Source organism: Mustela putorius, unplaced genomic scaffold (assembly GCF_011764305.1).
Source record: "Mustela putorius furo isolate JIRA1106 unplaced genomic scaffold, ASM1176430v1.1 tig00000095_pilon_pilon_pilon, whole genome shotgun sequence".
In the NCBI taxonomy this organism is placed as follows: Eukaryota; Metazoa; Chordata; class Mammalia; order Carnivora; family Mustelidae; genus Mustela; species Mustela putorius.
In genome coordinates, this window is record NW_025421280.1 from 28125966 (window position 1) to 28146915 (window position 20950).

General features: G+C 52.0%; 1 protein-coding gene across 11 annotated transcripts in view; it reads left to right on the top strand.

The window, feature by feature from the left end:
- Window positions 1-20950, top strand: part of CPAMD8 (C3 and PZP like alpha-2-macroglobulin domain containing 8) — a 69471-nt gene that overhangs the window by 18787 nt on the left and 29734 nt on the right. For all 11 annotated transcript variants that reach the window (XR_006607357.1, XR_006607358.1, XM_004761062.3 and 8 more), the window contains exons 13-22: window positions 1897-2025; window positions 6196-6379; window positions 6827-7002; window positions 7577-7726; window positions 8114-8275; window positions 9683-9825; window positions 13692-13754; window positions 18856-19087; window positions 19986-20139; window positions 20510-20640. Coding sequence is in view for 9 of the 11 variants with exons in the window: in XM_004761062.3 (XP_004761119.1) it covers window positions 1897-2025; window positions 6196-6379; window positions 6827-7002; window positions 7577-7726; window positions 8114-8275; window positions 9683-9825; window positions 13692-13754; window positions 18856-19087; window positions 19986-20139; window positions 20510-20640 (1524 nt within the window). In the remaining 2 variants the exon portion in view is untranslated. The remainder of the gene's footprint in view (window positions 1-1896; window positions 2026-6195; window positions 6380-6826; window positions 7003-7576; window positions 7727-8113; window positions 8276-9682; window positions 9826-13691; window positions 13755-18855; window positions 19088-19985; window positions 20140-20509; window positions 20641-20950) is intronic.

The following is a 20950-nucleotide window of genomic DNA, read 5'->3' on the forward strand; positions in this document are numbered from 1 at the left end:
CAGTACCTCCCGCCCTGGCTCTGTGGCGGCCTCACGGGCTCTGGGTGGCAGGGAAGGGGTGGGAGGCAGCCTGGAGTAAATGTGTAGGTGGGAGGCGAGGACACTTGGGGTGACTGTGTCCTCTGTGGGGCGGCATGTCCTTACAGACTTTTAACCATCCAAGTTGCACATTCAGAGGTCTCCAGGCTACAGCTCTCCAATGGGCTACAAATTCGTTACTACAATTACAGCTTTTTTTTGTTCAGTGATCAAAAGACACCCCTTTGTTTCCATTAGTCCCCTAGCAATTAAGTTGCAGCAAAGCCCCAAAATACTACAAATACCAGGATTAGCTGAATAATTTTCTGTCTCATAGATACATGTCTAAAAATTAGCTTTTCCCCCAAATGGCACTTTAATAGAAAGGTTAATGTTATTAAATACTGCTTAGGAAAAGGTCTTTAATTCTTTTAGACAGAAAACGAATGGTAAACTGTTAATGATTTTTACTTTCTTTGTTTTTTAAAAGATGTATTGATTTATTTTAGAGATAGAGCATGAGTGGAGGGGAGGGGCAGAGGGAGAGGAACAAGCTGATGTGGGGCTCTATCCCAGGACCTTGAGATCACGACCTGAGCCAAAATCAATTCGGACGCTTAACGGACAGCGCCACCCAGGTGCCGCTAATTACTTTTTAACTGAGTGTAACTGACACATCGCTATATGTTGGTTTCGGGTGGACGCCTGAGTCCGTCCATATTCCCTCCTGCCATGAAACAGTCACCACGGTAGGTGTGTTCCACAGCCCATGTCACACATCGTTATACACTTTCTTTTCTCCTTGTGAGAAATTTGGAGATCTACTCTTTGCAACTTTCCAAATATATAGTACGATATTGTTAACTATGGTCACCACGCTGGACATGGGATCCCCGAGGCTTATTTTTTCACTGGAGATTTGTGTCTTTGGCAATCACAGTTTTATTACAGTGAAGTGACAAATTAGGACCAAAGAGAGTGAGGCAAGGGCCCCTGGGTGCCTCAGTGGGTTAAGCGTCTGCCTTTGGCTCAGGTCATGATCCCAGAGTTCTGGCATCAAGCCCTGTGTCAGGTTCCCTGCTAGTGGGGAGCCTGTTTCTCCTTCTCCCTCTACTCTCCCTGCTTCTGCCCTGTCAAGTAAGTAAGTAAAACCTTTAAGAAAACACAGCTCTCGTCAGTTGGGAGACCCCGGGGCCTTTAAAGTCTACCTCCTAGAAACTAGAGACAAAGTGAACCAACTTCTTTATTCCTGATCCCACAGAAATCTTCGACTTCTGTCCTCTCCCTATGTTGCTCTCTAGTCTTTCAGCAGCACGTGAAGGGAACAGGCTCAAAGCCCACGGGAACAAGAGCCATGTAACCACAGGGCTTAGCGGGGTGGAGGGTTGGGTGGGGGTGGAGGGGAAGGGCTTGAGCTCAGGGAGCATCAGGGTCCAGAGCCCCGGGGCTGCTATCCCACAAGGCTGCTCCTTCTGTCTACCTTCTCTGTGGTCCCTTTCCAGGCCTGTTATCCCCTCTGAGAAGCCACCAGGGCCACCAGCAAGTCAGAGAAGGGGTAGGGGATGGGGAGGGCTTCCTAATATGCCCGTGATGAAACTGGCTCTTGGCGGCCTCACGAGTGACCTGAGTCTGCCTGAGCGCCCTCTCCCCACCCCAACACCCTGGGACCAGTCTTGGTCACTTGCTTCCTGGAGCTGAGAAACAGCACATTAAAGCACATTGGACCCTAGTCTCTGAGAACTGGGGAGAGGGGGTCCCCAAAGGCAAATGGGAACATGAGAGGGTCTTGCTGCAGGCCAGAGCAGGCAGAGGCATTCCCCAAGACCCCCTTCCTCCACCAAGCCCCCAGGCCTTGACCAAGTACCCTTGTTTCTTCAGACCAAGGTGACGGCACTCCATGGAAAGCCCGTGGGGGCCCACTACCTGCCCAGCTACTTGTCTCTCAGCAGTTGGTACTCCCCCAGCCAGTGCTACCTGCAGCTGCAGCCGCCTTCGCGCCCCCTGCAGGTAAGGCTTGCAGGTGTGTCCTCCCCCAGCCCTGCCGCCCCCAGAGCGGGAAGGGGGGGGGGGTGAGCAGGGTCCTGGGACTGATGCCGAAGCCCCGCCTCCTTCCAGCAAGGGTGGAATTCCTCGGGATGAATGCCCGCCCGTCATTTCATTATGGTGAACACTTAGGCTGTGGCCCGGGGTTTACCGTGATAAACCTGGCCCTCGGGGTGCTGTCCCTGAAGATTAGCAGCTTGCCTTATGGGGTGGCACGCCTGTTACCATCAATGAGCCAGTGTCCACACGTCCACTGGATTCACGGCAGTCTGCAGGGCACGTTAGGAACCTCTCCTGGCATTGTAGGTTCCGTGGGTTTGGACAAACGTAGAATGACACGCATCCAGCATTATAGTATCATACAGAATGGACTCAGTGCCCTGAAAATCCTCTGGACTCCCCCTCCCCCCACCTGTTCATTCATCCCTCCCTCCCCGCCAGCCCCTGGCAACCTCCCGTCTTTTCATGGTCTTGATCTTTCTGCCTCTTCCAGAATGTCATATCATGTTGGGAGAAGTGAAACCCCCTGGGGTTGTGTTTGGGTTGGAGGCACAGTTTCGATACACACGCACATAGGAAGTCAGGTCACGAGATTTACATACAGATCGCAGAGTGGGGTGGGTGGGTGTGCAGCGAGCTCGGCGGGTTGGGGGATGGTAGGCCTTTGCCCCAGGTCCCAAGTGAGCAGGAGACAGACAGCAGGGCAGCAAAGCACCTGTGTCTCATAGGTGGCTGAGGAGGAGGTCACTAACATTTTGGGCATCAGTGCTAAGTGGTTATTGCGGGGAAAATGATGGGGCCAGAATCCCAAGCTCGGGTCCTCATCCGAATGTCCAGACTCAGCGTGTGAGCAGCTGGTCAGGCCATCAGATGCTCAGGCAGCAACTCAGAACAGCTGTTTTCCATCCGACGTAGACAGTCATCTCCCCCTTATCCGTGGGGATACATCCCTACATTCCCAGTGGCTCCCCGATATGGCGCATAGTACCAAACCCTAGCTGTATGTTCTTTCCTATACATACGTGACTACAACACAGATTGACTTACAAATCAGGCACAGTGAGATGATTACCAACAATAATTCATGATAAAACAGAACCACCGTAATAATATACTGTAATAAGAGTCACAGGACTGTGGCTTCTGTCTCCCAAAATACACTGTACTGTGCCCAGCCTGCTTGTGATCCCACCGTGGTGTAAGGTCTACACCAGGGGATGAAGGAGGGCGTTGTGACGTGGCGTTCGGCGGTCCCTGACCTTCCCATGACATGTCAGAAGGAGCATCTGCTTCCAGACCCCCGTGGATGGCGGGTCACCGAAACCATGGATAAGGGGAGTGGCTCTAGTTGGAACCATACAGCACACAGCTTTCTGCTTTCTGATGAAAGCATTGCTGCTTTCACTTAACAACATGCATAGAGGGTTCTGCCCTGTCTGTCTGTTGTATGGTATGGACGAATGGTGGTTGGTTTACGCCCTCATCTCTTTGAGGGTAGATGGGTCATAAAGCACCCTCTGAGCTCCCTTAGCTGAGAGTCCTCTCGACCTTGCTCCTAGGCCTCGCCAGCCCCGTAGACCTCTGGCGCTCCCTTTCCGAGAGTCGCTGCCCGGAGCCGAGGCAGCTGGGATACAGCTCAGAGGAATCATGGCACCAAGGCTGCCCATTTTGGGGGCTTAATGGTCCTCTGCAGGGGTTATGAGAATGAGAAACTCGGATGAGATTGTGCCTGGCTGGGCTGGACATGCTGTTCTTGTTGTAACACTATTTAAGCAGCAGCGCGTTGTGGGGGTGCTGACCTTGGCGGCTGTCCTGCGGGGGCGGGGAATAGCCTGTCCCCAGGTGCCAGGACTGCAGTTCCTGCTAGGCAGGGACTTGGCTGGGCCACTCAGACTTTCCTCTCGGAGGGACATCTTCGTCCTGCCTGAGTGGGGTCAGCAGGCTCCGGCCCCCTCACCCCCACGACTGTCACCGAGGGGCTCTGGGCACAACTGCAAGGCATTGAGACAAGAGTGGCCCTGCTGGGTCCCGCCTGGGCTCTGGTTTCCCCTTCCTTCAGCTCCGAAGCGCAAGCCAGTCTTTCAGGATTACTGTGATGCGATGCTTTTTTTCTCTTTTCCGACATCTGAAACCCAAGGGGACTTTTGTTGAGGTGTCCTTTTATAAAGTGGATATATACAAACTTAGAAATAATAAAAAATGGTATAACCACATGCCTTTCACCTAGATTTATGAATTAACATTTTGCCTCTGTCATCCATCCTCCCACTCACCACTCACTTGTCCACCTACCCACCCACCCAGCCGTCCACCTGTCCGTCCATCCACACCTCCCCCCACTCAGCCCCCTACCCATCCACCTGCCATCCATCTATTCCCTTAGACTTTTTTTTTTTTTTTTTTGCTGCAACATTGGAAAATAAGTTAGATATCATGATGCTTCACTCTGAAATACTTGAGCATAACATGTCCTAAAAGTGACATTCTTCAGCATGATCTCAAGGCTCTTGTCGTATCTAAGAAAATTATGTTAACTCATGATGCGGTTTAATTGACAGGCAATATTCCCATTTTCGAAGATGTCCCCAAGATGTAACTTATATCTTGCGTGTGAACACCCGTGCACGACTACACAGTCTTGTGCACACATGTGTAAGTGTGCCACTATTTGCATGTGCCTCTGGGAATGAGCGTGTGTGTGTGCGTGCGTGTGCGTGCGTGTGTGTCCGTGTATGTGTGTGCATGTGTGCACGTGTGTGTGCATGCATTTTAGGATCCATTGACGTGTTGCGTTGGGCTCTCCTGTGTCCATAGTTGCTCTTGATCGGGAACAGTCCCTGCCTCTGCTTTTTCATTGCCGTGACTTTTGTGAAGAATTCAGGCCCGTGGTCTTGTAGAGGATCTCACATTCTGCATTAGAATCAGGCAGAATGGCTACATCTGTGCTGCTCTCGTGGGGTCCCCGCAAGAGGCACAGATTGAGAACGCACCACCGTTGCTGGAGCTGATTTTCCCCCTGGGTCGGGTCTGATTCCTCCTGCTCTTTCCCCTTGCGGGGGAGACTGCTGAGTAATCGGGGTGACCATCTGAGATCCGAGCCACAATGTCCTGAGGCCCCAGCAAACTCCTTCCCACCCCCCTGCTGTGCCTTTAGCGTCACTGACAATTCATTGCTATAGTCCATTATCGCCAGAGGCGCTGCGTGATGGCGGCTCTGAATTCTGTCCTTCCTTCTGCGTTTATTAGCCGGCGTTCCTCTGTACAAAGAAAGAACTTTCTGTCCCTCCTCCCTACGGTTGTTTTTGTTGCTGTGCAGTGGTTCAGGGTATGTTATTGACTTAGGGACTTAAAAAAAAATTGCTCAATATGTTCTAATTTGTTACCCTACTTTCTTTATTTTAAATTTTGGAATAATTTAAGGTTTTTAGAAGAGTTGCAGGGAGATCCTGCATATCCTACTGTCAGCTTCCCTGCTGATTTTAAGTTTTAGGAAATTGTCTTTTCACTGTTGCATTGTGAGAGTTTTTTTATGTGTTCTGGACCCTAGATCCTTAGCAGATCTGTGAGCAGGGATGCTCGGGGTCTGGGGTTTTTATTGGGGGGCAGGGATGGGCAGTTGCAAAGCCCTGGGTGACCACCACCTGCATAGCCGACCTCAGTCCTAGTCCCTCCAGACGTGACACTGATACAATGTGATGTAGCACCCCTGCCCCAGCTCTCATAAATTATATTATCAGTATCTGGTGTGGCCTTAGGCCTTGGGTAGACAAAGATGCTTACCAGGCAGGGCATTTCAGAGACTTAGAGATCTCCTCTGGGGGGTGAGGGGATGGGTTGGGGGACAAAGGCCAGACCTCTCTTTGGGCCAGGTTCACTTCTTTGCTGCACCCCACCCCGTCGAGAGCTTCCACACTGGTGGTATGCTCCGTCCTTCTACAGCCCTGGTCGCAGAGCCACGGCTAAGGCTGCCACGGGGGCACGGCCCCTGCCCACTGCCACGATGCCCCATTCTCGGCTCGGAGGCCAGAGCCCCTGCCCCAGCCATGTCCTGGCCTTCCTGTGGCCCCAGAGCAGCTATCTGTCCCAGGCTGTGGGGTGCCAGGCAGGGCTCCCCACGCTGCGTGTCTCCCCCAGGTCGGAGAGGAAGTGCATTTCCCCGTGAAGTCCACGTGTCCCTGCAACTTCACCCTGTACTACGAGGTGGCTGCGCGGGGCAACATCGTGCTCTCGGGCCAGCAGCCCGCCCCCGTCACTCTGCAGAGAAGCCGGCGTGCGGCCCCAAGGACCCCCATTCGCGTAATGCACCTTTCTGAGACAGGTGAGCCCAGACCCCGGCAGGAGTTTCTCGTTCCTTCTGAACCACTGAGACAGGGGCAGGTCACCCCAGAAAGGAGGGATAAGCGGGGCTCAGCTGGATCACTCTCCCTGCGCTCTGCAGGGGGCTGAGTAGCACCCGGCCCCGCCCACTAGATGCACTCCCAAATCGTGACAGCCCAAAGTGTCCCCTGGGGCGGCAGCACGGCCCTGGCTGAGAACTGGTGACCGGGCGTGATGCTTCGGGAATCCTATCCGCCCCCATCCTTGTAGGTTTCCATTCCCTTCTAGGTGAAGTAATGGGGGTGTGAGTATCCATGGAGCTCTCGCCCGGGGGCCAGCCCCTCCCCCTGCGGTGCCCCATGTCCCCTTCAGGGCAGCCTGGGGCATTGGTGGTCCCATCATGGGCTGCTGGATTCTCATGCCTCTCCCCACCTTTGACTGGTCCTAGAGCCTCCTCCTGCTGCCGTGGCAGCCGAGGTCAACGTGTGTGTGACCTCCCTCCGGCTGGCCGTGAGCCCCAGCATGGTCCCCCTGGGCCGCCTGCTCGTCTTCTACGTCAGGGAGAATGGAGAAGGGGTTGCCGACAGCCTCCAGTTTGCCGTTGAGACCTTCTTTGAAAACCGGGTAGAGCATGGGGAACTAGCCAGGGAAGCAGGGGGGGCGGGGACAGGGAAGCGCTGTCCGGGGGTGTCTGTGCCCAGTTGGGCTGCATATGGCTGCCTTTGGGATTCCAGAGGGTGTCCGAGGCGGGATTGCAAGGACTGCCCTGCCTTCAGGAGTAATTATGACATAAGTTGCATCTTTACTTCTCGGAAAGTCCCCCAGAGGGGGATTGCATTAAACCCACAAAGGGAAAGCGGTCCACTGTTCTCTGTCCCCACTGGGTTCCAAACCTAAGGGACACTGCTCCAGTCCCCAGCAATGGGCTCAGCCTTCTGCCCCACCTCTCTGCATCCTTTGAGAATGGCTGCCCTAAGCCCTCAGCCAGCACCTGTCTCCCCCACCTCTCCCCTCCTCTCCCCTCCTCTGCATAGAATGTTCCAGTTCCACCTGCCTTGTTCCTAGCACTCTGCCACCTGGCCTTGTCCTTGCCTGGGCAGCAAGGCCATGGTCCCCACTGAGCTGGTGAGGGCCAGCGCTCATTGGCAGGTGGAGAGGTTGGCCAAGTTCTGGATTTCTCTGCTGTGTTTGGATCCAGGTTTCACTGACGTATTCGGCCAACGAGACCCAGCCTGGGGAGGTTGTGGACCTGAGGGTCAGGGCTGCGAGGGGCAGCTGTGTGTGTGTCACTGTGGTGGACAAGAGCGTCTACCTGCTCAGGTCTGGATTCCAGCTGACTCCGGTGCAGGTGCGTGGGGGCCCTCGAGCATGGGTCTAGCACCCCCACAGCGGGGTGGGGGGGGTTCTCCCTTTCCAGTAAGTGAAGGGCCTCAGATGAGTCTAGATTCTTTCTTTCACTGGGGAGCCCAGTCCCTGATGGATTCTTTGTGAGTTGAAAGATCTCGGGGTTAAATTCATCAGATTCTTGCGATGTAACATCGTCCAGGCTTTACCTCTCCAGCCCCTCTGCCCGTCTTTAGAAGGGGCCGGTGACACCAGTGCCCAACACCTAAGATGGTCTCCGAGTGATATTCGTGGAAGGAGGTTGAGATAGGAACATGCCAGACCCCCGAGACCCGGTTGGGGTTGACAAGAAACCTCCAGTCAACCAGGCCCTCTCTCCCTTTGCCTGTAGGTCTTCCGGGACTTGGAAGAGTATGATGTTTCTGATGCCTTCGGGGCATCCCGGGATGATGGGTCTTTCTGGTGGGCCGGACTGGCGGCCCGACGACGCCGGCGCTCCTCCATCTTCCCATGGCCCTGGGGCAGCACCAAGGACTCCGGGTCTGCCTTCGCTGTAAGGACAGGTGGTTTTAGACCCACCACCCCTTCCAAGTGCCTCTCACTATGGAACACAGAAGGGACACAGAAATTGTCAGGGGTGGTGTTTCCAAATTTTTATTGGGGCAGCACTAATGTTTGACTTTCCTAGATGGATCCTCCCAGTTTGCACAGCAGACGGGGTGCAAAACAGTATGAGTGTTGACCGATAACTTGAACTTGGGAAGGAGCAAAGACCTTAGGGTGCTTTGCTGGAAGGAAAACCTTCACCCTGGGAGCAGACAGGTGCCTACCCCAACATTTGTAGCTCACATCCGTCCTCCTCCTTCTGAGCTGTAGGGGCTGGGGACCCCAAGGGTTGCAAACATCATTCTTGATCATGCCGGGAGCCCGCTGGCCGTCTCCACTCGAATGCACGGCCCATTGTGGCTGCTTTTCATCCCAGTTTTACAATCATTTAAAATGCATCCTTTTTCTCCTGTTTTTATTATGGAAGATACTCAGAGAAAAGTTTGAACAAATTAACAACACCTGTATGCCCACCACCCAGATTCCACAATTAACATTTTGCTACTGTAGCTAGAAAGTGCATTCCACATCTCTGTCTGTATGTGGATTGAGATGCGTATCAGCCACACATTTGATGAAAGCTGGCAGCTTTTGGAATTAACAGATGATGCCTCAGACTTTACATTCCCTGTTCCCGAAGGAGAGCTGGCCAGCAATTGAGTTGCTCTCAGTATTTTTTTTTAAAGATTTTATTTATTTGAGACAGAGATAAAAAGAGAGAGAGAGAGAGAGAGAGAAAACATGTGTGCACAAGTGAGGGGAGGGGCGGAGGGAGAAGCAGTTTCCCCGCTGAGCAGGGAGTCCCACGCAGGACTCGATCCCAGGACAGGGCTGGATCCCAGAACCCTGGGATTGTGACCTGAGCTGAAGGCAGACGCTTAATGACTGAGCCACCCATGTGCCCCCAAATGAACCATTTTAAAGTGGGCAATTGGGTGGCATTTAGGACACTTACAATGTTGTGCAAGCAGCACCTCTGTCTAATTCCAGAACATTTTCATCCCCTCAAGAGGAAACTCCATCCCCACGAGCGGTCACTCCCTGCCCCCGGCAACCACGAATATGCTTTTTGTCTCTATGGATTTGCCTGTTCTGGATGTCTCCGGTAAACGGAGTCCTATATGTGGCTCTTTGTCTGGGTCGTGGATGTGCTGGACTCCCTGCTGCTCTGCTCTGCACAGTCGCTGGGTCCCATGATCCCTTCAGCCTGGTCACCAAGCCCAGAGCAGAGCCCTGACTCCCCCAGAGCCACAATGCAGTGGTGATGTTGGGCTGGGAGCCCCAAATGGATGGAACCATTGGGGCCGTCCTGTCCGCTTGCCCACCTGGGTTCTGGGCATTGTCTGTTGCTTAGGAAACAGGCCTGGTGGTGATGACCGACCTGGTGAGCCTGAACCACCGCCAGGATGGCGGCCTGTACACCGACGAGGCTGTCCCTGCCTTCCAGCCCCACACAGGGAGCCTGGGGGCTGCAGGCTCCTCTAGGCAACCCCCCAGGTAATTGCCACCTCACGCAGGGCTGTCTGACCTCGTCCTGTGGACCTCGGGGGCTGGATGGTTATAGCACCCCTTTCCCTTGGTTGTTATAATGGAAAATGTCTTCAGAGAATGCTTGCTGTCCCCTGGGGGCAAAGTCACTACTGACCACACCTGGCCACACCTGACTATGTAGGGGTTGGGGGTGCAGAGGAAGGTGCATCAGGAGCAGAGCTCCCTGGGACAGAGGGTTTGGGGTGGAGAGGTAAGGTGGGGTTTGACCCTCCCTCTCCCAGGGATTCTGCTTAGAAAATTCTTTCTATTTACCTCTTTCCTCCACCTAGTCCCTCCTCTCCCTTCTCCTCCTCTCTCTTCCCTTTTTTCCTTCAAGTTTCTGCTTTTTTGAGTTGGACACCAAGTAATGCTTTTCAGTGTCTTGTTTTAACTCAACACATTTAAGCCTTTTGAAGGTTATGAATTTCCCTCAGAGTGCCGCTGTAGCAGCACCCAAGTTGTGCTGTGAAGCATTTCCATTCCGGCTTGGTTCCAAAGAGGTGCTAACTTTTTTTGCACAGGGACTTATCCAGAAGTGGATCTGTTTTAAACTTTCAGAGTGATATTTAAATTATTTTTAATTTGTTTTATAAATTTGTGTCAATCACGCATTATGGCCGGTGAATGTGGTCTTTGTTATCCACTGTCTGGTTCTTCCTTTGGAGGCTTTTTGTGTGGCCAGATTTTGTAAAGACTTGTGTCTTCGTGAAAAGAAGATCCCAGGCCCCATCCACCCTGCACAAGGCTCCTCATGCATACTTGAGTCAAGCCTACAGATGGGGAAGCCCAGATCTTTCATGTTCTTCTCACTTCTCATTTGTCTGTTCGCTGACTTCTCGATGACAGAGAGAGGGGTTCACATCTCCCCTTAAGATTTGTGGCTTTGTCCTTGAAGTCCTGGAAAGCTTTGTTTTGTAGGTGGCGGTGTGTTTCTCCTCTCTCCTGTCTCATCTTTCTCCCTCCCTTCTCTCCCACCTCCTTCTTCGGCTGCCTCTCTCACTCCCTTCTCAAGCCCAGCTGTCAGCCAGCGAGCTGGGGAAGGGGGAGTGTTCTGAAGACATTGGCTCCCCACTGTCGCTGGCTTTAGGGACTGGCATGGGGGAGGCAGGGCTTGGCTTTACTCCTTCCTGCCCACTCCTGCAAGAGGGATGCAGAACCAAGGGGCTGGGGCTGGGGTCTGTGTGGACAGTAATGCCACAGGATCTGGTATCTCTGGAGACCCTGAGGTTGGGCCCCACACTCCTCAGTCCTTGTTCTGAGCCAGAAGTGGCCTGGGGACCTCCCACCCTGGCAGGCCTGTCCACAAAAGCCCTCTCCATCTTTCACACCCTCTCCATCTAGACTGAGGTCCTGGATACTTGGTTCTCCTGGGTTCTTCCTGCCTGGGCTTCACACTTAGCAAGAGTGTGGCAGGCCTATGAGGGTCCTAGTTTCTAAACTCCACATCATGGCATGGGCAGGCCAGTCTCCCCATTGGGTACTTGGGATACATATGGAGGCATTTCTAGTACCTAGTTGGGTGAGGACCTTCACCCTCCAGACACCGCCTCGGGGTCCCTGCCCTCTTATGGCAGGTACCCCAAGAGCTTGGCCTAGAGTGGGCATGAAAGTAATTTTCTGAAACCTCAAACCACGAAGGCAATTGTAAATCCCAGTGCAGAAAGGCATAAGATATGCCTTTAAAAGGAAGTGTCCATGCATTTTTGTAATTGGTTTACACATCCATACATCCGTATTCTGAGGACAAGATATTTTTCTTAACCACGTGCATTGGTTGAAACTTTTTAAGCAGTGTGAAGTTTACATAATTAAATATAAGTCTCTCTCCTGCCTCTAGATCCTCCATTCCCTTGTTTAGAGACAACCATGGTCAATAATTTCTTAGATTTCTAGAAATTTTCTGTGCATACACAAGGATATTTTTAAAGATTTATTTATTTATTTTAGAAAGAGAGAGAGCGAGAGAGAGTGCATGAGCAGGAGGGGCAGAGGGAGAGGGAGGGAGAATCCCAAGCAGACTCAGAGCTCAGTGTGGGGCCTGATGCAGGGCTTGATCCCAGGACCCTGAGATCATGGCCTGAGCCAAAACTAAGAGTCCGATGCTTAACTATGTCACCCAAGTGCCCCTATATGAGGATTTTTAAAAAAGATTTTATTTATTTATTTGACAAAGATCACAAGTTGGCAGAAAGGCAGGTGGGGGGAGGGGGAGGCAGGTTTCTTGCTGAGCAGAGATCCTGATTTGGGGCTCTATCCCAGGACCCTGGGATCATGACCTGAGCCAAAGGCAGAGGCTTAACCCACTGAGCCAACCAAGCATCCCAGGATTTTTTTTTAAAGCAATGAGAGATGGGACGCCTGGGTGGTTCAGTTGATTAAGTGTCTGCCTTTGGCTTGAGTCATGGTCCCAGGGTCTTGGGCTCAAGCCCCACATTTGGCTCCCCGCTTAGTGGGGAGCCTGCTTCTTCCTCTCCCTCTACCCGCTGCTCCTCTGCTGTTCTCTCTCTGTGTCAAATAGATAAATAAAGTCTTTAAAAAAACAAAAACAAAAGCAATGAGAGAACACTATAGGACTGTTCTGAGCCTTCCTTTTCAAAGTCAATGATAAGTCTTGGAAATGGATCCATCTCAGTGCACCTCCGCTGACCTCACTCCCTTAGACTGACATGTTGCATTCTGCAGCATGAACGTACTACCAGCTGATTAACCTGGTCACCCTCCTGATGGAGATTTTTGGCTGCTTGCCGCCACAAACCAGCCCTTTGTCCTGCGGCCTGTGTCCATGAGTATTTCCAGGGCGCAGTCCTTGGAGAGATTCTGCAGGTTGAAAGGATGTGGAGCATTTTTAATTTTGAGAAGTTCTGCCAAATTTCAAGTAAGGCTCGGTTTTATTATTATTTTTATTTTTAAAGATTTTATTTATTTGCCAGAGAGAGCACAAGCAGGGGGAGTGGCAGGCAGAGGGAGAAGGAGAAGCAGGCTCTCCACTGATCAGGGAGCCCAATGCGGGATTTGATCCCAGGACTCTGGGATCATCACCTGAGCTGGAGACAGATGCTTAACCAACCGAGACACCTGGGCATCCTATTATTATTTTTTTCTAATTATTATTTTAAAGAAGAAGACAGTGCTTGAGGAAGGTGGGCTGTGAGGCTCCTGTGAATGAACCCAGGTGCTCTTTAGGAAACAGGGAGGGGCTGGGGGCTCAAAGTGAGATATGGAAAAACATGGCAAACCCGGGGCGGGGGGGAATTTAGCAAAGGGGAGGATGCTGGCAGGGGGGTCCCTGTGACCCTTCTTACCTTCTAAATTCAGAATGTGAAGTGCCACTGTTGAGTAAGGGTGATTCTGTCAAACCTTTGATGCACCACTTGTTCAAATCCTTATCAAGTAGAATGTTAACCCTGCCAGGTAAAAGAATTAGTGGGTTTGGGGCACCTGGGTGACTCAGTGGGTTAAGCCTCTGCCTTCGGCCCAGGTCATGATTTCAGAGTCCTGGGATTGACCCCCGCATTGGGCTCTCTGCTTAGCAGGGAGCCTGCTTTCCCCTCTCTCTTTGCCTGCCTTTCTGCCTACTTGTGATCTCTGTCAAATAAACTAACAAAATCTTAAAAAAAAAAAAAAAAAAGAACTGGCAGGTTCTGTCCTAATCAACTAGAGTGTTAATTGACAGCCAAGAGAATTAAGCCACGACTCTGTAACCAAGTCCAGTGTTAACCTTTCCAGGTAAGACTTCCTGTGTTATCTTTTACTTGGGTAGAAGTTTACCTGTCCGGTATGGAATTAAGGTAGGTCCCACGACACTTTCTCATTTCTTTTCTAATTTTTCATAGAGCAGAGAAGAGGAAAAGGACCTTCTTCCCCGAAACATGGATTTGGCATTGTCTGAACATCAGGTACAGTGAGCTTTTCTTTTTTCTTACAGTAAGATGCCGTTTCTTCGCTGTGTTTGCGGGCTGACTCAGAGGCACTCAGGCAAGTCCAGATCATTCCCAATGGGTTTGCTTTCAGATCTGACGTCAGCATCTGAGTCAGACTTTGGGCATCCTTTTCCAACACATAAAACTCAACGCCATGAAGTCAGCCCCAAATCCCGCTGTGGCCTTGGACATCTGCTCAGGAAATATGAAATGCAGGGTCTTTGTGCCTCTTACAACTCCCACTTGGGGTAACTCTATCTGCTCTGTTTGCATAACGAGCTCATTAAAACGATTACAGTTCCCTGGAACATGAACTTGATCCCCCCCAACACCCTGCTCACTCCTCAGGGAACTCGGGCTCCTGCCCACTAAACAGGCTGCTTTTCTCAGCATATTTCCTTTCCACTTTTTTCCCCCCCATTTCAGTCCTTTCTGAAGACGCCCTGCTGTGTCAAATTCCTGCCAGATGCTGTTGGCTTATTTTTTTCTTTCAATGCTCATGATTCGTGTCAGAACACCAATGTACCAGTAGAAGGTCATGGTGGCTTGCCCTGGGAAACTGGTTAGGCGGGAAGGTCAGAGGCCCTTCTGGTCCATGGGTGGGCTTACTGCTGAGCTGGGCCCCCTTTCTAGGCACCATGGCATGAGGGCATCACAGAACTGAGCTCCCAGTGGGGGGCTCCTGAGTCTGCTTTCAAAAAGATGTGTGTGTCGCCATTATGGGAAGACTTCTCATGGTCAGAACAGATCCAGAGGACAGAGTTCCATTCTAGGGGTCTAAATCTAAGACGGGCTGTCCATTACCATTCAGAGGTATCAGATGTATCTACATTTTCTGGGGGCCGATGTTTTTGGTGCTGGGTGATGTTTTTGGTACCAGGGTTGACACCTGGAACAAGGTGGACACTTGGGTTGCTTCCACCTTTTGGTGCAGATAAATAACCCTGCTGTGAACACAGGTGTGCAAGGATTTCTTTGAGACCCTGCTTGCAGTTCTTTGGGGTGGATACACAAAAGTGAAATTGTTGGCCCATATGGTAATTCTATGTGTAATTGTTTGAGGAACCACCATCCCGTTTTCCACAATGGGTGCACTGTTTTACACTCCCACTAACAGTGCACTAGGGTTCTTCTTTGAATATTTGATAGGTTTTGGGGCACCTGGGTAGCTCACTTGGTTAAGCGTCCAACTCTTGGTTTTGGCGCAGGTCGTGATCTCAGAGTTATGGGATCAAGTTCCACATTTGGCTCCAAGCTTGGCTTGGAGTCTGCTTGGGACTCTCTCTTTCTCTCTCTCTCTCTGCCCATCCCCCTCACCACTAAAATAAAATAAAGATTAAAAAAAATTTTTTTAAATGTTTGGTAGAATTCACCAGTGAAGCCATCAGGTGCAGGGCTTTTTTTAGTAAAGAGATTTTTGGTTATTGATTCAGTCTCCTCACAGGTCTGTTCAGCTCTAGGTCTGTTCAGATTTTCTGTTTTCTTTGTAATTTGGCCTTGATTGGTTTTTGCGTTTCTAGGAATTTGCCCATTTCAACTAGTTTATCCAAGTTCTTGGTGTACAGTTGTTCATGTACTTTTTAATAATCTTTTTATTTCTGAGAATGGGTAGTAATGTCTCCACCTTCATATTTTAGTAATGTGAGTCTTCTTTTTATCCTTTGTCTAATTAAAAGTTGGTCAGTTCCATTGATCTTTTCAAAGAACCAACTTTTGGTTTTGCTGATGCTCTATTTTTTATATGTTCTTCATTTATCTCTGCTCCAATCTTTGTTACTTCCTTCTGTTAGCTTTGGGTTTAGTTTGTTTTTCTTTTTCTAGTTCTCTAAACTGTGAAATAAGGTTGTATATTTGAGATCTTTCTTCTTTTTTAATGACCATATAACTATAAATTTCCCACTTTAACATGGCTTTTGCTGCATCCCATAAGTTTTGAGATGTTATGTTTTGTTTTCATTCATCTCTGGGTATTTTACAATTTCTTTTGTGATCTTTTCTTGGATCCATTGGTGAATTAAGAATATATTATTTAGTTTTCACAAATTTGTAAATTTTCCAGTTTTCCTTTTCTTACTGACTACTGAGACTTCATTTGTGGCCTAATACATGGTCTGTCTTGAAGACTGTCCCATGTGCACTTGAGAAGAACGTGTGTACTGTTGCTGGGTAGACTGTTGTGTGAATGTCTGCTGGATCTAGTTACTTTATTGTGTTAAGTCTTCTACTTGCTTACTTATCTTCTGTCTGGTTGTTCTGTCTGTTCAGAATGAGATGTTGAAGTCTCCCATTTATTACTGGAGAGCTATTTATTTCTTGTTGAGTTCCATTTATGTTTACTTCATATATCTCAGTGGTCTCTTATTAGGTGCATACATGTTCATAATTGTTATATTTTTTCACTGTACTGAAGCTTTAATTAATTAATATATTATGTTCTTCTTGGTCTCTTTTAGCCCTTTTTGACTTAATATCCATTATGTCTGATATCAGGCTAGCCGTACCTGCTCATGTTTGGTTACTATTGACCTGGCATATTTTTTCCATCCTTTCACTTTCAACCTACTTTTGTCTTTGCACTTTCAACCTACTTTTGCCTTTGAGCTAAAGTGAGTCTCTTGTGGACAGCAGATAGTCAGGTCATGTTTTTTAACCCACTCTGTTGATCTCTGCTTTTTGATTGGAAAGTTTAATCCATTTACATTTAATGTAATTACTCATAAGGAGGGCCTCACATCTGTCATTGTGCTGTTTGTTTTCTCTGTGATTTATGGCAGTTTTGAGATGACAACACAGTGCAGGGGACCTAGCTCAGTCTACATCGAGGGGATCAGGGATGGCATTCTGGTTCCAGCACCCAGGATGTTCCGTCCTCTGCTCTGCCCACCTCCTCTCTGTGAGTTTTTGGGGGTAGTCATAGTGCACCTTGTAGCTCCCTGTCCATAGTAAGAGCCCAGCCAGGCTGGCAGGCAGCTCCCATTCTTGTAGTTGTTTCTTGGTTATTTCCAGCAGAGGGAATAGCCAGAGCTTGGTGGGCAGAGCCAGGTGTGGTGTGGGTGAGAAAGCAGTGGGTAACCCTGAGCAGTTGGGCTAGGCTCAAGGGTCAGTATGCCATAAAGTGGGATAGGCTGGAGCTTTCAAGAGCTCAGCTGAGCTGGAGAGAGGGAGAGCTGAGCTGTCAGGTGTCAGAGTGGCCAATTCAAGCAAGACAAGGAGTTGCAGTGAGTGTAATGGTGAAGTCTTTCATGATGGCCATGAGAGTAGAGCCAGACTCCTCCTGTTCTGCTTTCCCTACAGAATGTCACACCTCGCAGGTGGGTCAGACATAGGGTTGTCTTGCTGCAGAGGGAGCCTTGGGCAAAAGGCAGTTTTATGGACCCTGGCATCGGAGGAATGGAGGGAGGAGGGCGGGCTCAGAGTGGGAAAGTACTGGGTGCTGAGCCAAAGTGGCAAGAAATGCCTTCAAGATTTCCTCCCACTGATAAGGAGACCTTGGCCATGGTCTTCAGACCTAATGACCTTGGGGCCTAGGCAGGTCCCTTCAGAGGCCACAGTTCACTGGTTGTGCCACGAGCCTTCGATGGGGAAGGCAGCGTCCCCTGGTGGCTGCCAGAGAAAAGCCTTTGTAATGGCCTGTGGTCAGGCCTCAAAGAATCAAAGTGTTTTTAACTGGGAGTTGAGCTCCATTGGGGCTGTGGGACAGGGAGGCTGGAACAGGGTGAGTGGGTGTCCCCTGGGTGGGGGGTGGGCGGGGGTAGGGTGGTAGCATCCAGTGTCCATGGAGAAGTGAGCTGTGACCATATGAAACTTAAAAATGTCCTTCCTTAAGGACCAAAAAACGATAGCGGGTGATCTTCATAGAGGGGAGGATGGAGGCCCTAGGCTCTGGGGGTTGCTGTGTGCCTTGGGCTGGGGGTGGGGTCTGGCCACCCAATGAGGGCCACCTGGGTCAGGCTCCTGGGAAGCAGACGGAGGCCAGGCAGGTGAGTAAGAGACAGCCGGACCCCTGCTAGGCCGGGAGCTGTCTGGGCTTCACGTCTCCCCCCAAGGACTCTTATACCAAATACTAAGATAAGTCTCAAAAGGCCGTTCTGGAAATGCAAAGGAGACCACAGAGTTTGTCCTCCTGAGCCATTCCGGAGTGATCAGGGGTGCCCCTGGCGGGGGGTAGGGGGATCCTTGGGCCATGAGTGCTAAGAAAAAGAGGCCACGAGCCGCATATGGAATTTCCGATCCCTCGTGCCCCGTTACAAAGGGTGAAAAGAAACAGGCAGAGTGCACTCGGATCACGTATGTTACTTAACCCGATAGGTAGCCGCAAACGTTATCGTTTGCACGGGCAATCGATCTAAAAATTCTTGATAATTTTGCCTTTGTTTTGTGTGGCGTGAGTTTCTGATAGCTGCTGTCACTAAGAGCTGCGGACTGGGTGACTCAGAACAGAGACTGATTCTCTCACTGTTCTGGAGGCCAGACGTCTGAGATGCAGTGGTGGGCAGGGCTGTGCGCCCTCCGAAAGCTGGAGGGGAGAATCCCTTCGGGCCTCTTCTGGCTTCCGGGGGCTCTGGCATCCCCCCAGCTTGTAGCTACATCCCTCGCCTCTCCGCCTCCGTCTTCTCCTCTGCCGTTGCCTTCTGAGAAGGATGCCCGTCATGAGATTGGGGCCCCCCTTCCTCCAGCCTGACCTTCCAACTAATTTCATGTGCAAAGGCCCTGTTTGCAAATAAGTTCACGTTCTCAAGTACTGGGGGTTAGGGCTTGGACGCATCTTTCTAGGAGACACAAGCATGTCTCAAATGACCGGTCCCCTCAATTCAGTGTCTTTTTCCTCCTGAACCGGGTGGGGCGTGTACTACCAGAGTCGCCACAGCTGAACCCCCGTGGCCCGTGGTCTTGTGTCTCCAGCTGTCCTGAGGGCCATTCGTGTTTCTGATTCTATGAGTGGTGCATAAATGCTTTTTTCCCAGTTCCCCGGCCACCTCCCGCCCCCCCTCCCCCGGCCTTGCTATAGACCCCAGCCCCTCCTGGCTGCCTCGGCCTGGCCCTAGAGAAGGGCCCATGGTTGTTCATCCTTCTGCAGTGACCCATCTGGCGAGGAGACGCTCAGCGTGCAGGTCCCAGACTCCATCACCAGCTGGGTGGGTGAGGCTGTGGGTCTGTCCGAGGCCTGGGGTCTGGGGGTCGCCGCACCTGCCCCGCTGAAGACCTTCAAGCCCTTCTTTGTCGACTTCACGCTGCCCCTCCACGTGGTCCGCGGGGAGCAGGCCAAGATCCCGCTCAGCGTCTACAACTACATGGGCACCTGTGCCGAGGTACTAAACCCGCCCTTCCCCCCACAGCCTTCCCTGTGCCTGGGGGTCTGGGTGGGGGGCGGGACACCCATGATGTCAGGAGGCCAGGATGGGGGGGGGGTCAGCCTCATCGGCTTGGAAGGGGACAGGGCATCTCTGTAACTGGGGAGGGGACCGTGGGAGGGGCAGCAGCTGCGTTTTCGGGGAGGCAGGGGCCAGAAACCCCGGAGGTCCGCAAAGCAGGCGCTCACCATCCCCGTTTGCACACGCACACTTGCCGACACGTTCCACCTGTTGGTGTTTCGGTGTCCACAAACATCAGGGACAGTGGAGTCACAGCGGTTACGGGTTGAATGGGTCAGCACATGCCAAGAACAGTGTCCACAGAAGCGCCACCGCCCTTGCTGATGCTGTGGAGGCTGGGGGAACCAAGCAGGGACCCCAGGCTTCTCCCGAAGGAAGTGGAAAAGGCCACTCTCTCCGCCTCTTGGAGCTGCCGTAACAAAGCGGCGTGATCTGGGAGGCTGAGAACCATAGACATGGATTCACCCACAGGTCTGGAGGCCAGAGTCCAAGGCCTCGGCATGGGTAGGGCGCGTTCCTCCCCGCGGCTCTGCAGGAGCTCCCTCCCAGGCCTCCCACTGCCCAGTCCCAGTCTGTCTGTGTGTGACCTTCCCTCACGTGTCTTCCCTCCATGGACATCTTGTCTGTGGGTCCTCTTCGAAAGATCCCAGTCCTGTTGGAGTAGGTAGAGCCTAACCTCACTGTGCAGAGACCCTGTTTACAAGTAGGATCACGTCGACAGGTGCCCGGAGTTTAGGACTTCAAAATACTTTCTGGGAGCCACCCTTGAACCCATAACAGCTACCCTGAGGGGATGGGCTCAGGGCTGACCTTGAAGGGCTGTACACCCCTGCAGGTGTACGTGAAGATCTTGGTTCCCAAGGGCATCTGGTTTGTCGGGCATCCTGGCAAACGCCACCTGACCAAGAAGATGTGTGTGGCCTCTGGGGAGATGGAGCCCACCTGGGTGGTTCTGTCCTTCAGTGACCTGGGATCCAGCAATGTCACAGGTGAGGCCCCGTGCTGCGTCACGCCTCTCCCGCTCCGGGCCACCAAGGCGTCCGTGAGCTGAGCCCAGGCACAGGTGAGGGGTGGGCAGGGCAGCAGATGAGCTCAGGAAGGCAGCTGGGGAAGCAGGCTGGGGGGCAGGTACTGGTCAGGGCAGTCAGGGCACAGGGTGGGGCGGTCCCCCGGGTGGGACCCGAAGCTTCACCTGGGGGGAGCTGAGCTTAGGTGCCACACCAGCCTAGCGCGCATATATGCACACACATGCCTGCACACGCAATCACGTGGCCTGAGGGGGAGGGACGATACGGCTCCCTGGGACGGGGGGTGGGCGCCTGTTCTGACCGCACGCCCTGAGCGCTCCGATCTCCGCAGCCAAAGCCCTAGCTTACGGAGAGGTGAGCTGCTGCCGGGAAGGGAAGGCCCTCAGACACCTGGAGGAGAGCTTCGGTGACAGGCGGGTCCCTGCTGGGAGGGATCACATCAAGCGCAGTGTGATGGTTGAGGTAAGTCCATGTCCTTGCTGAGGACCCTCTGCCAGGGCCTGATTCCATCAACCATGGTGTGTCGGCTTCACTGGGGTGTATGGTCCCCGCCCAGGGCTGGGGCAGCCCCCGTGGGTCCTGCTCTCAGTCTGGGGGTGGGTGAGGGGTCTCTGCATCTCCTCACTGAGGGGCTGCAGCGTCTGGCCCTCCTCCCGTGTGGAGTGGGGCTTGGCAGAGCGGCCTGGGACTGGCAAGGGCTGTGGGGAAATGTCCTCTGACCCCCACGTTGACCATCTTAGAGGACAGTGTGCCTCGGTCTCCGACTTCCTGT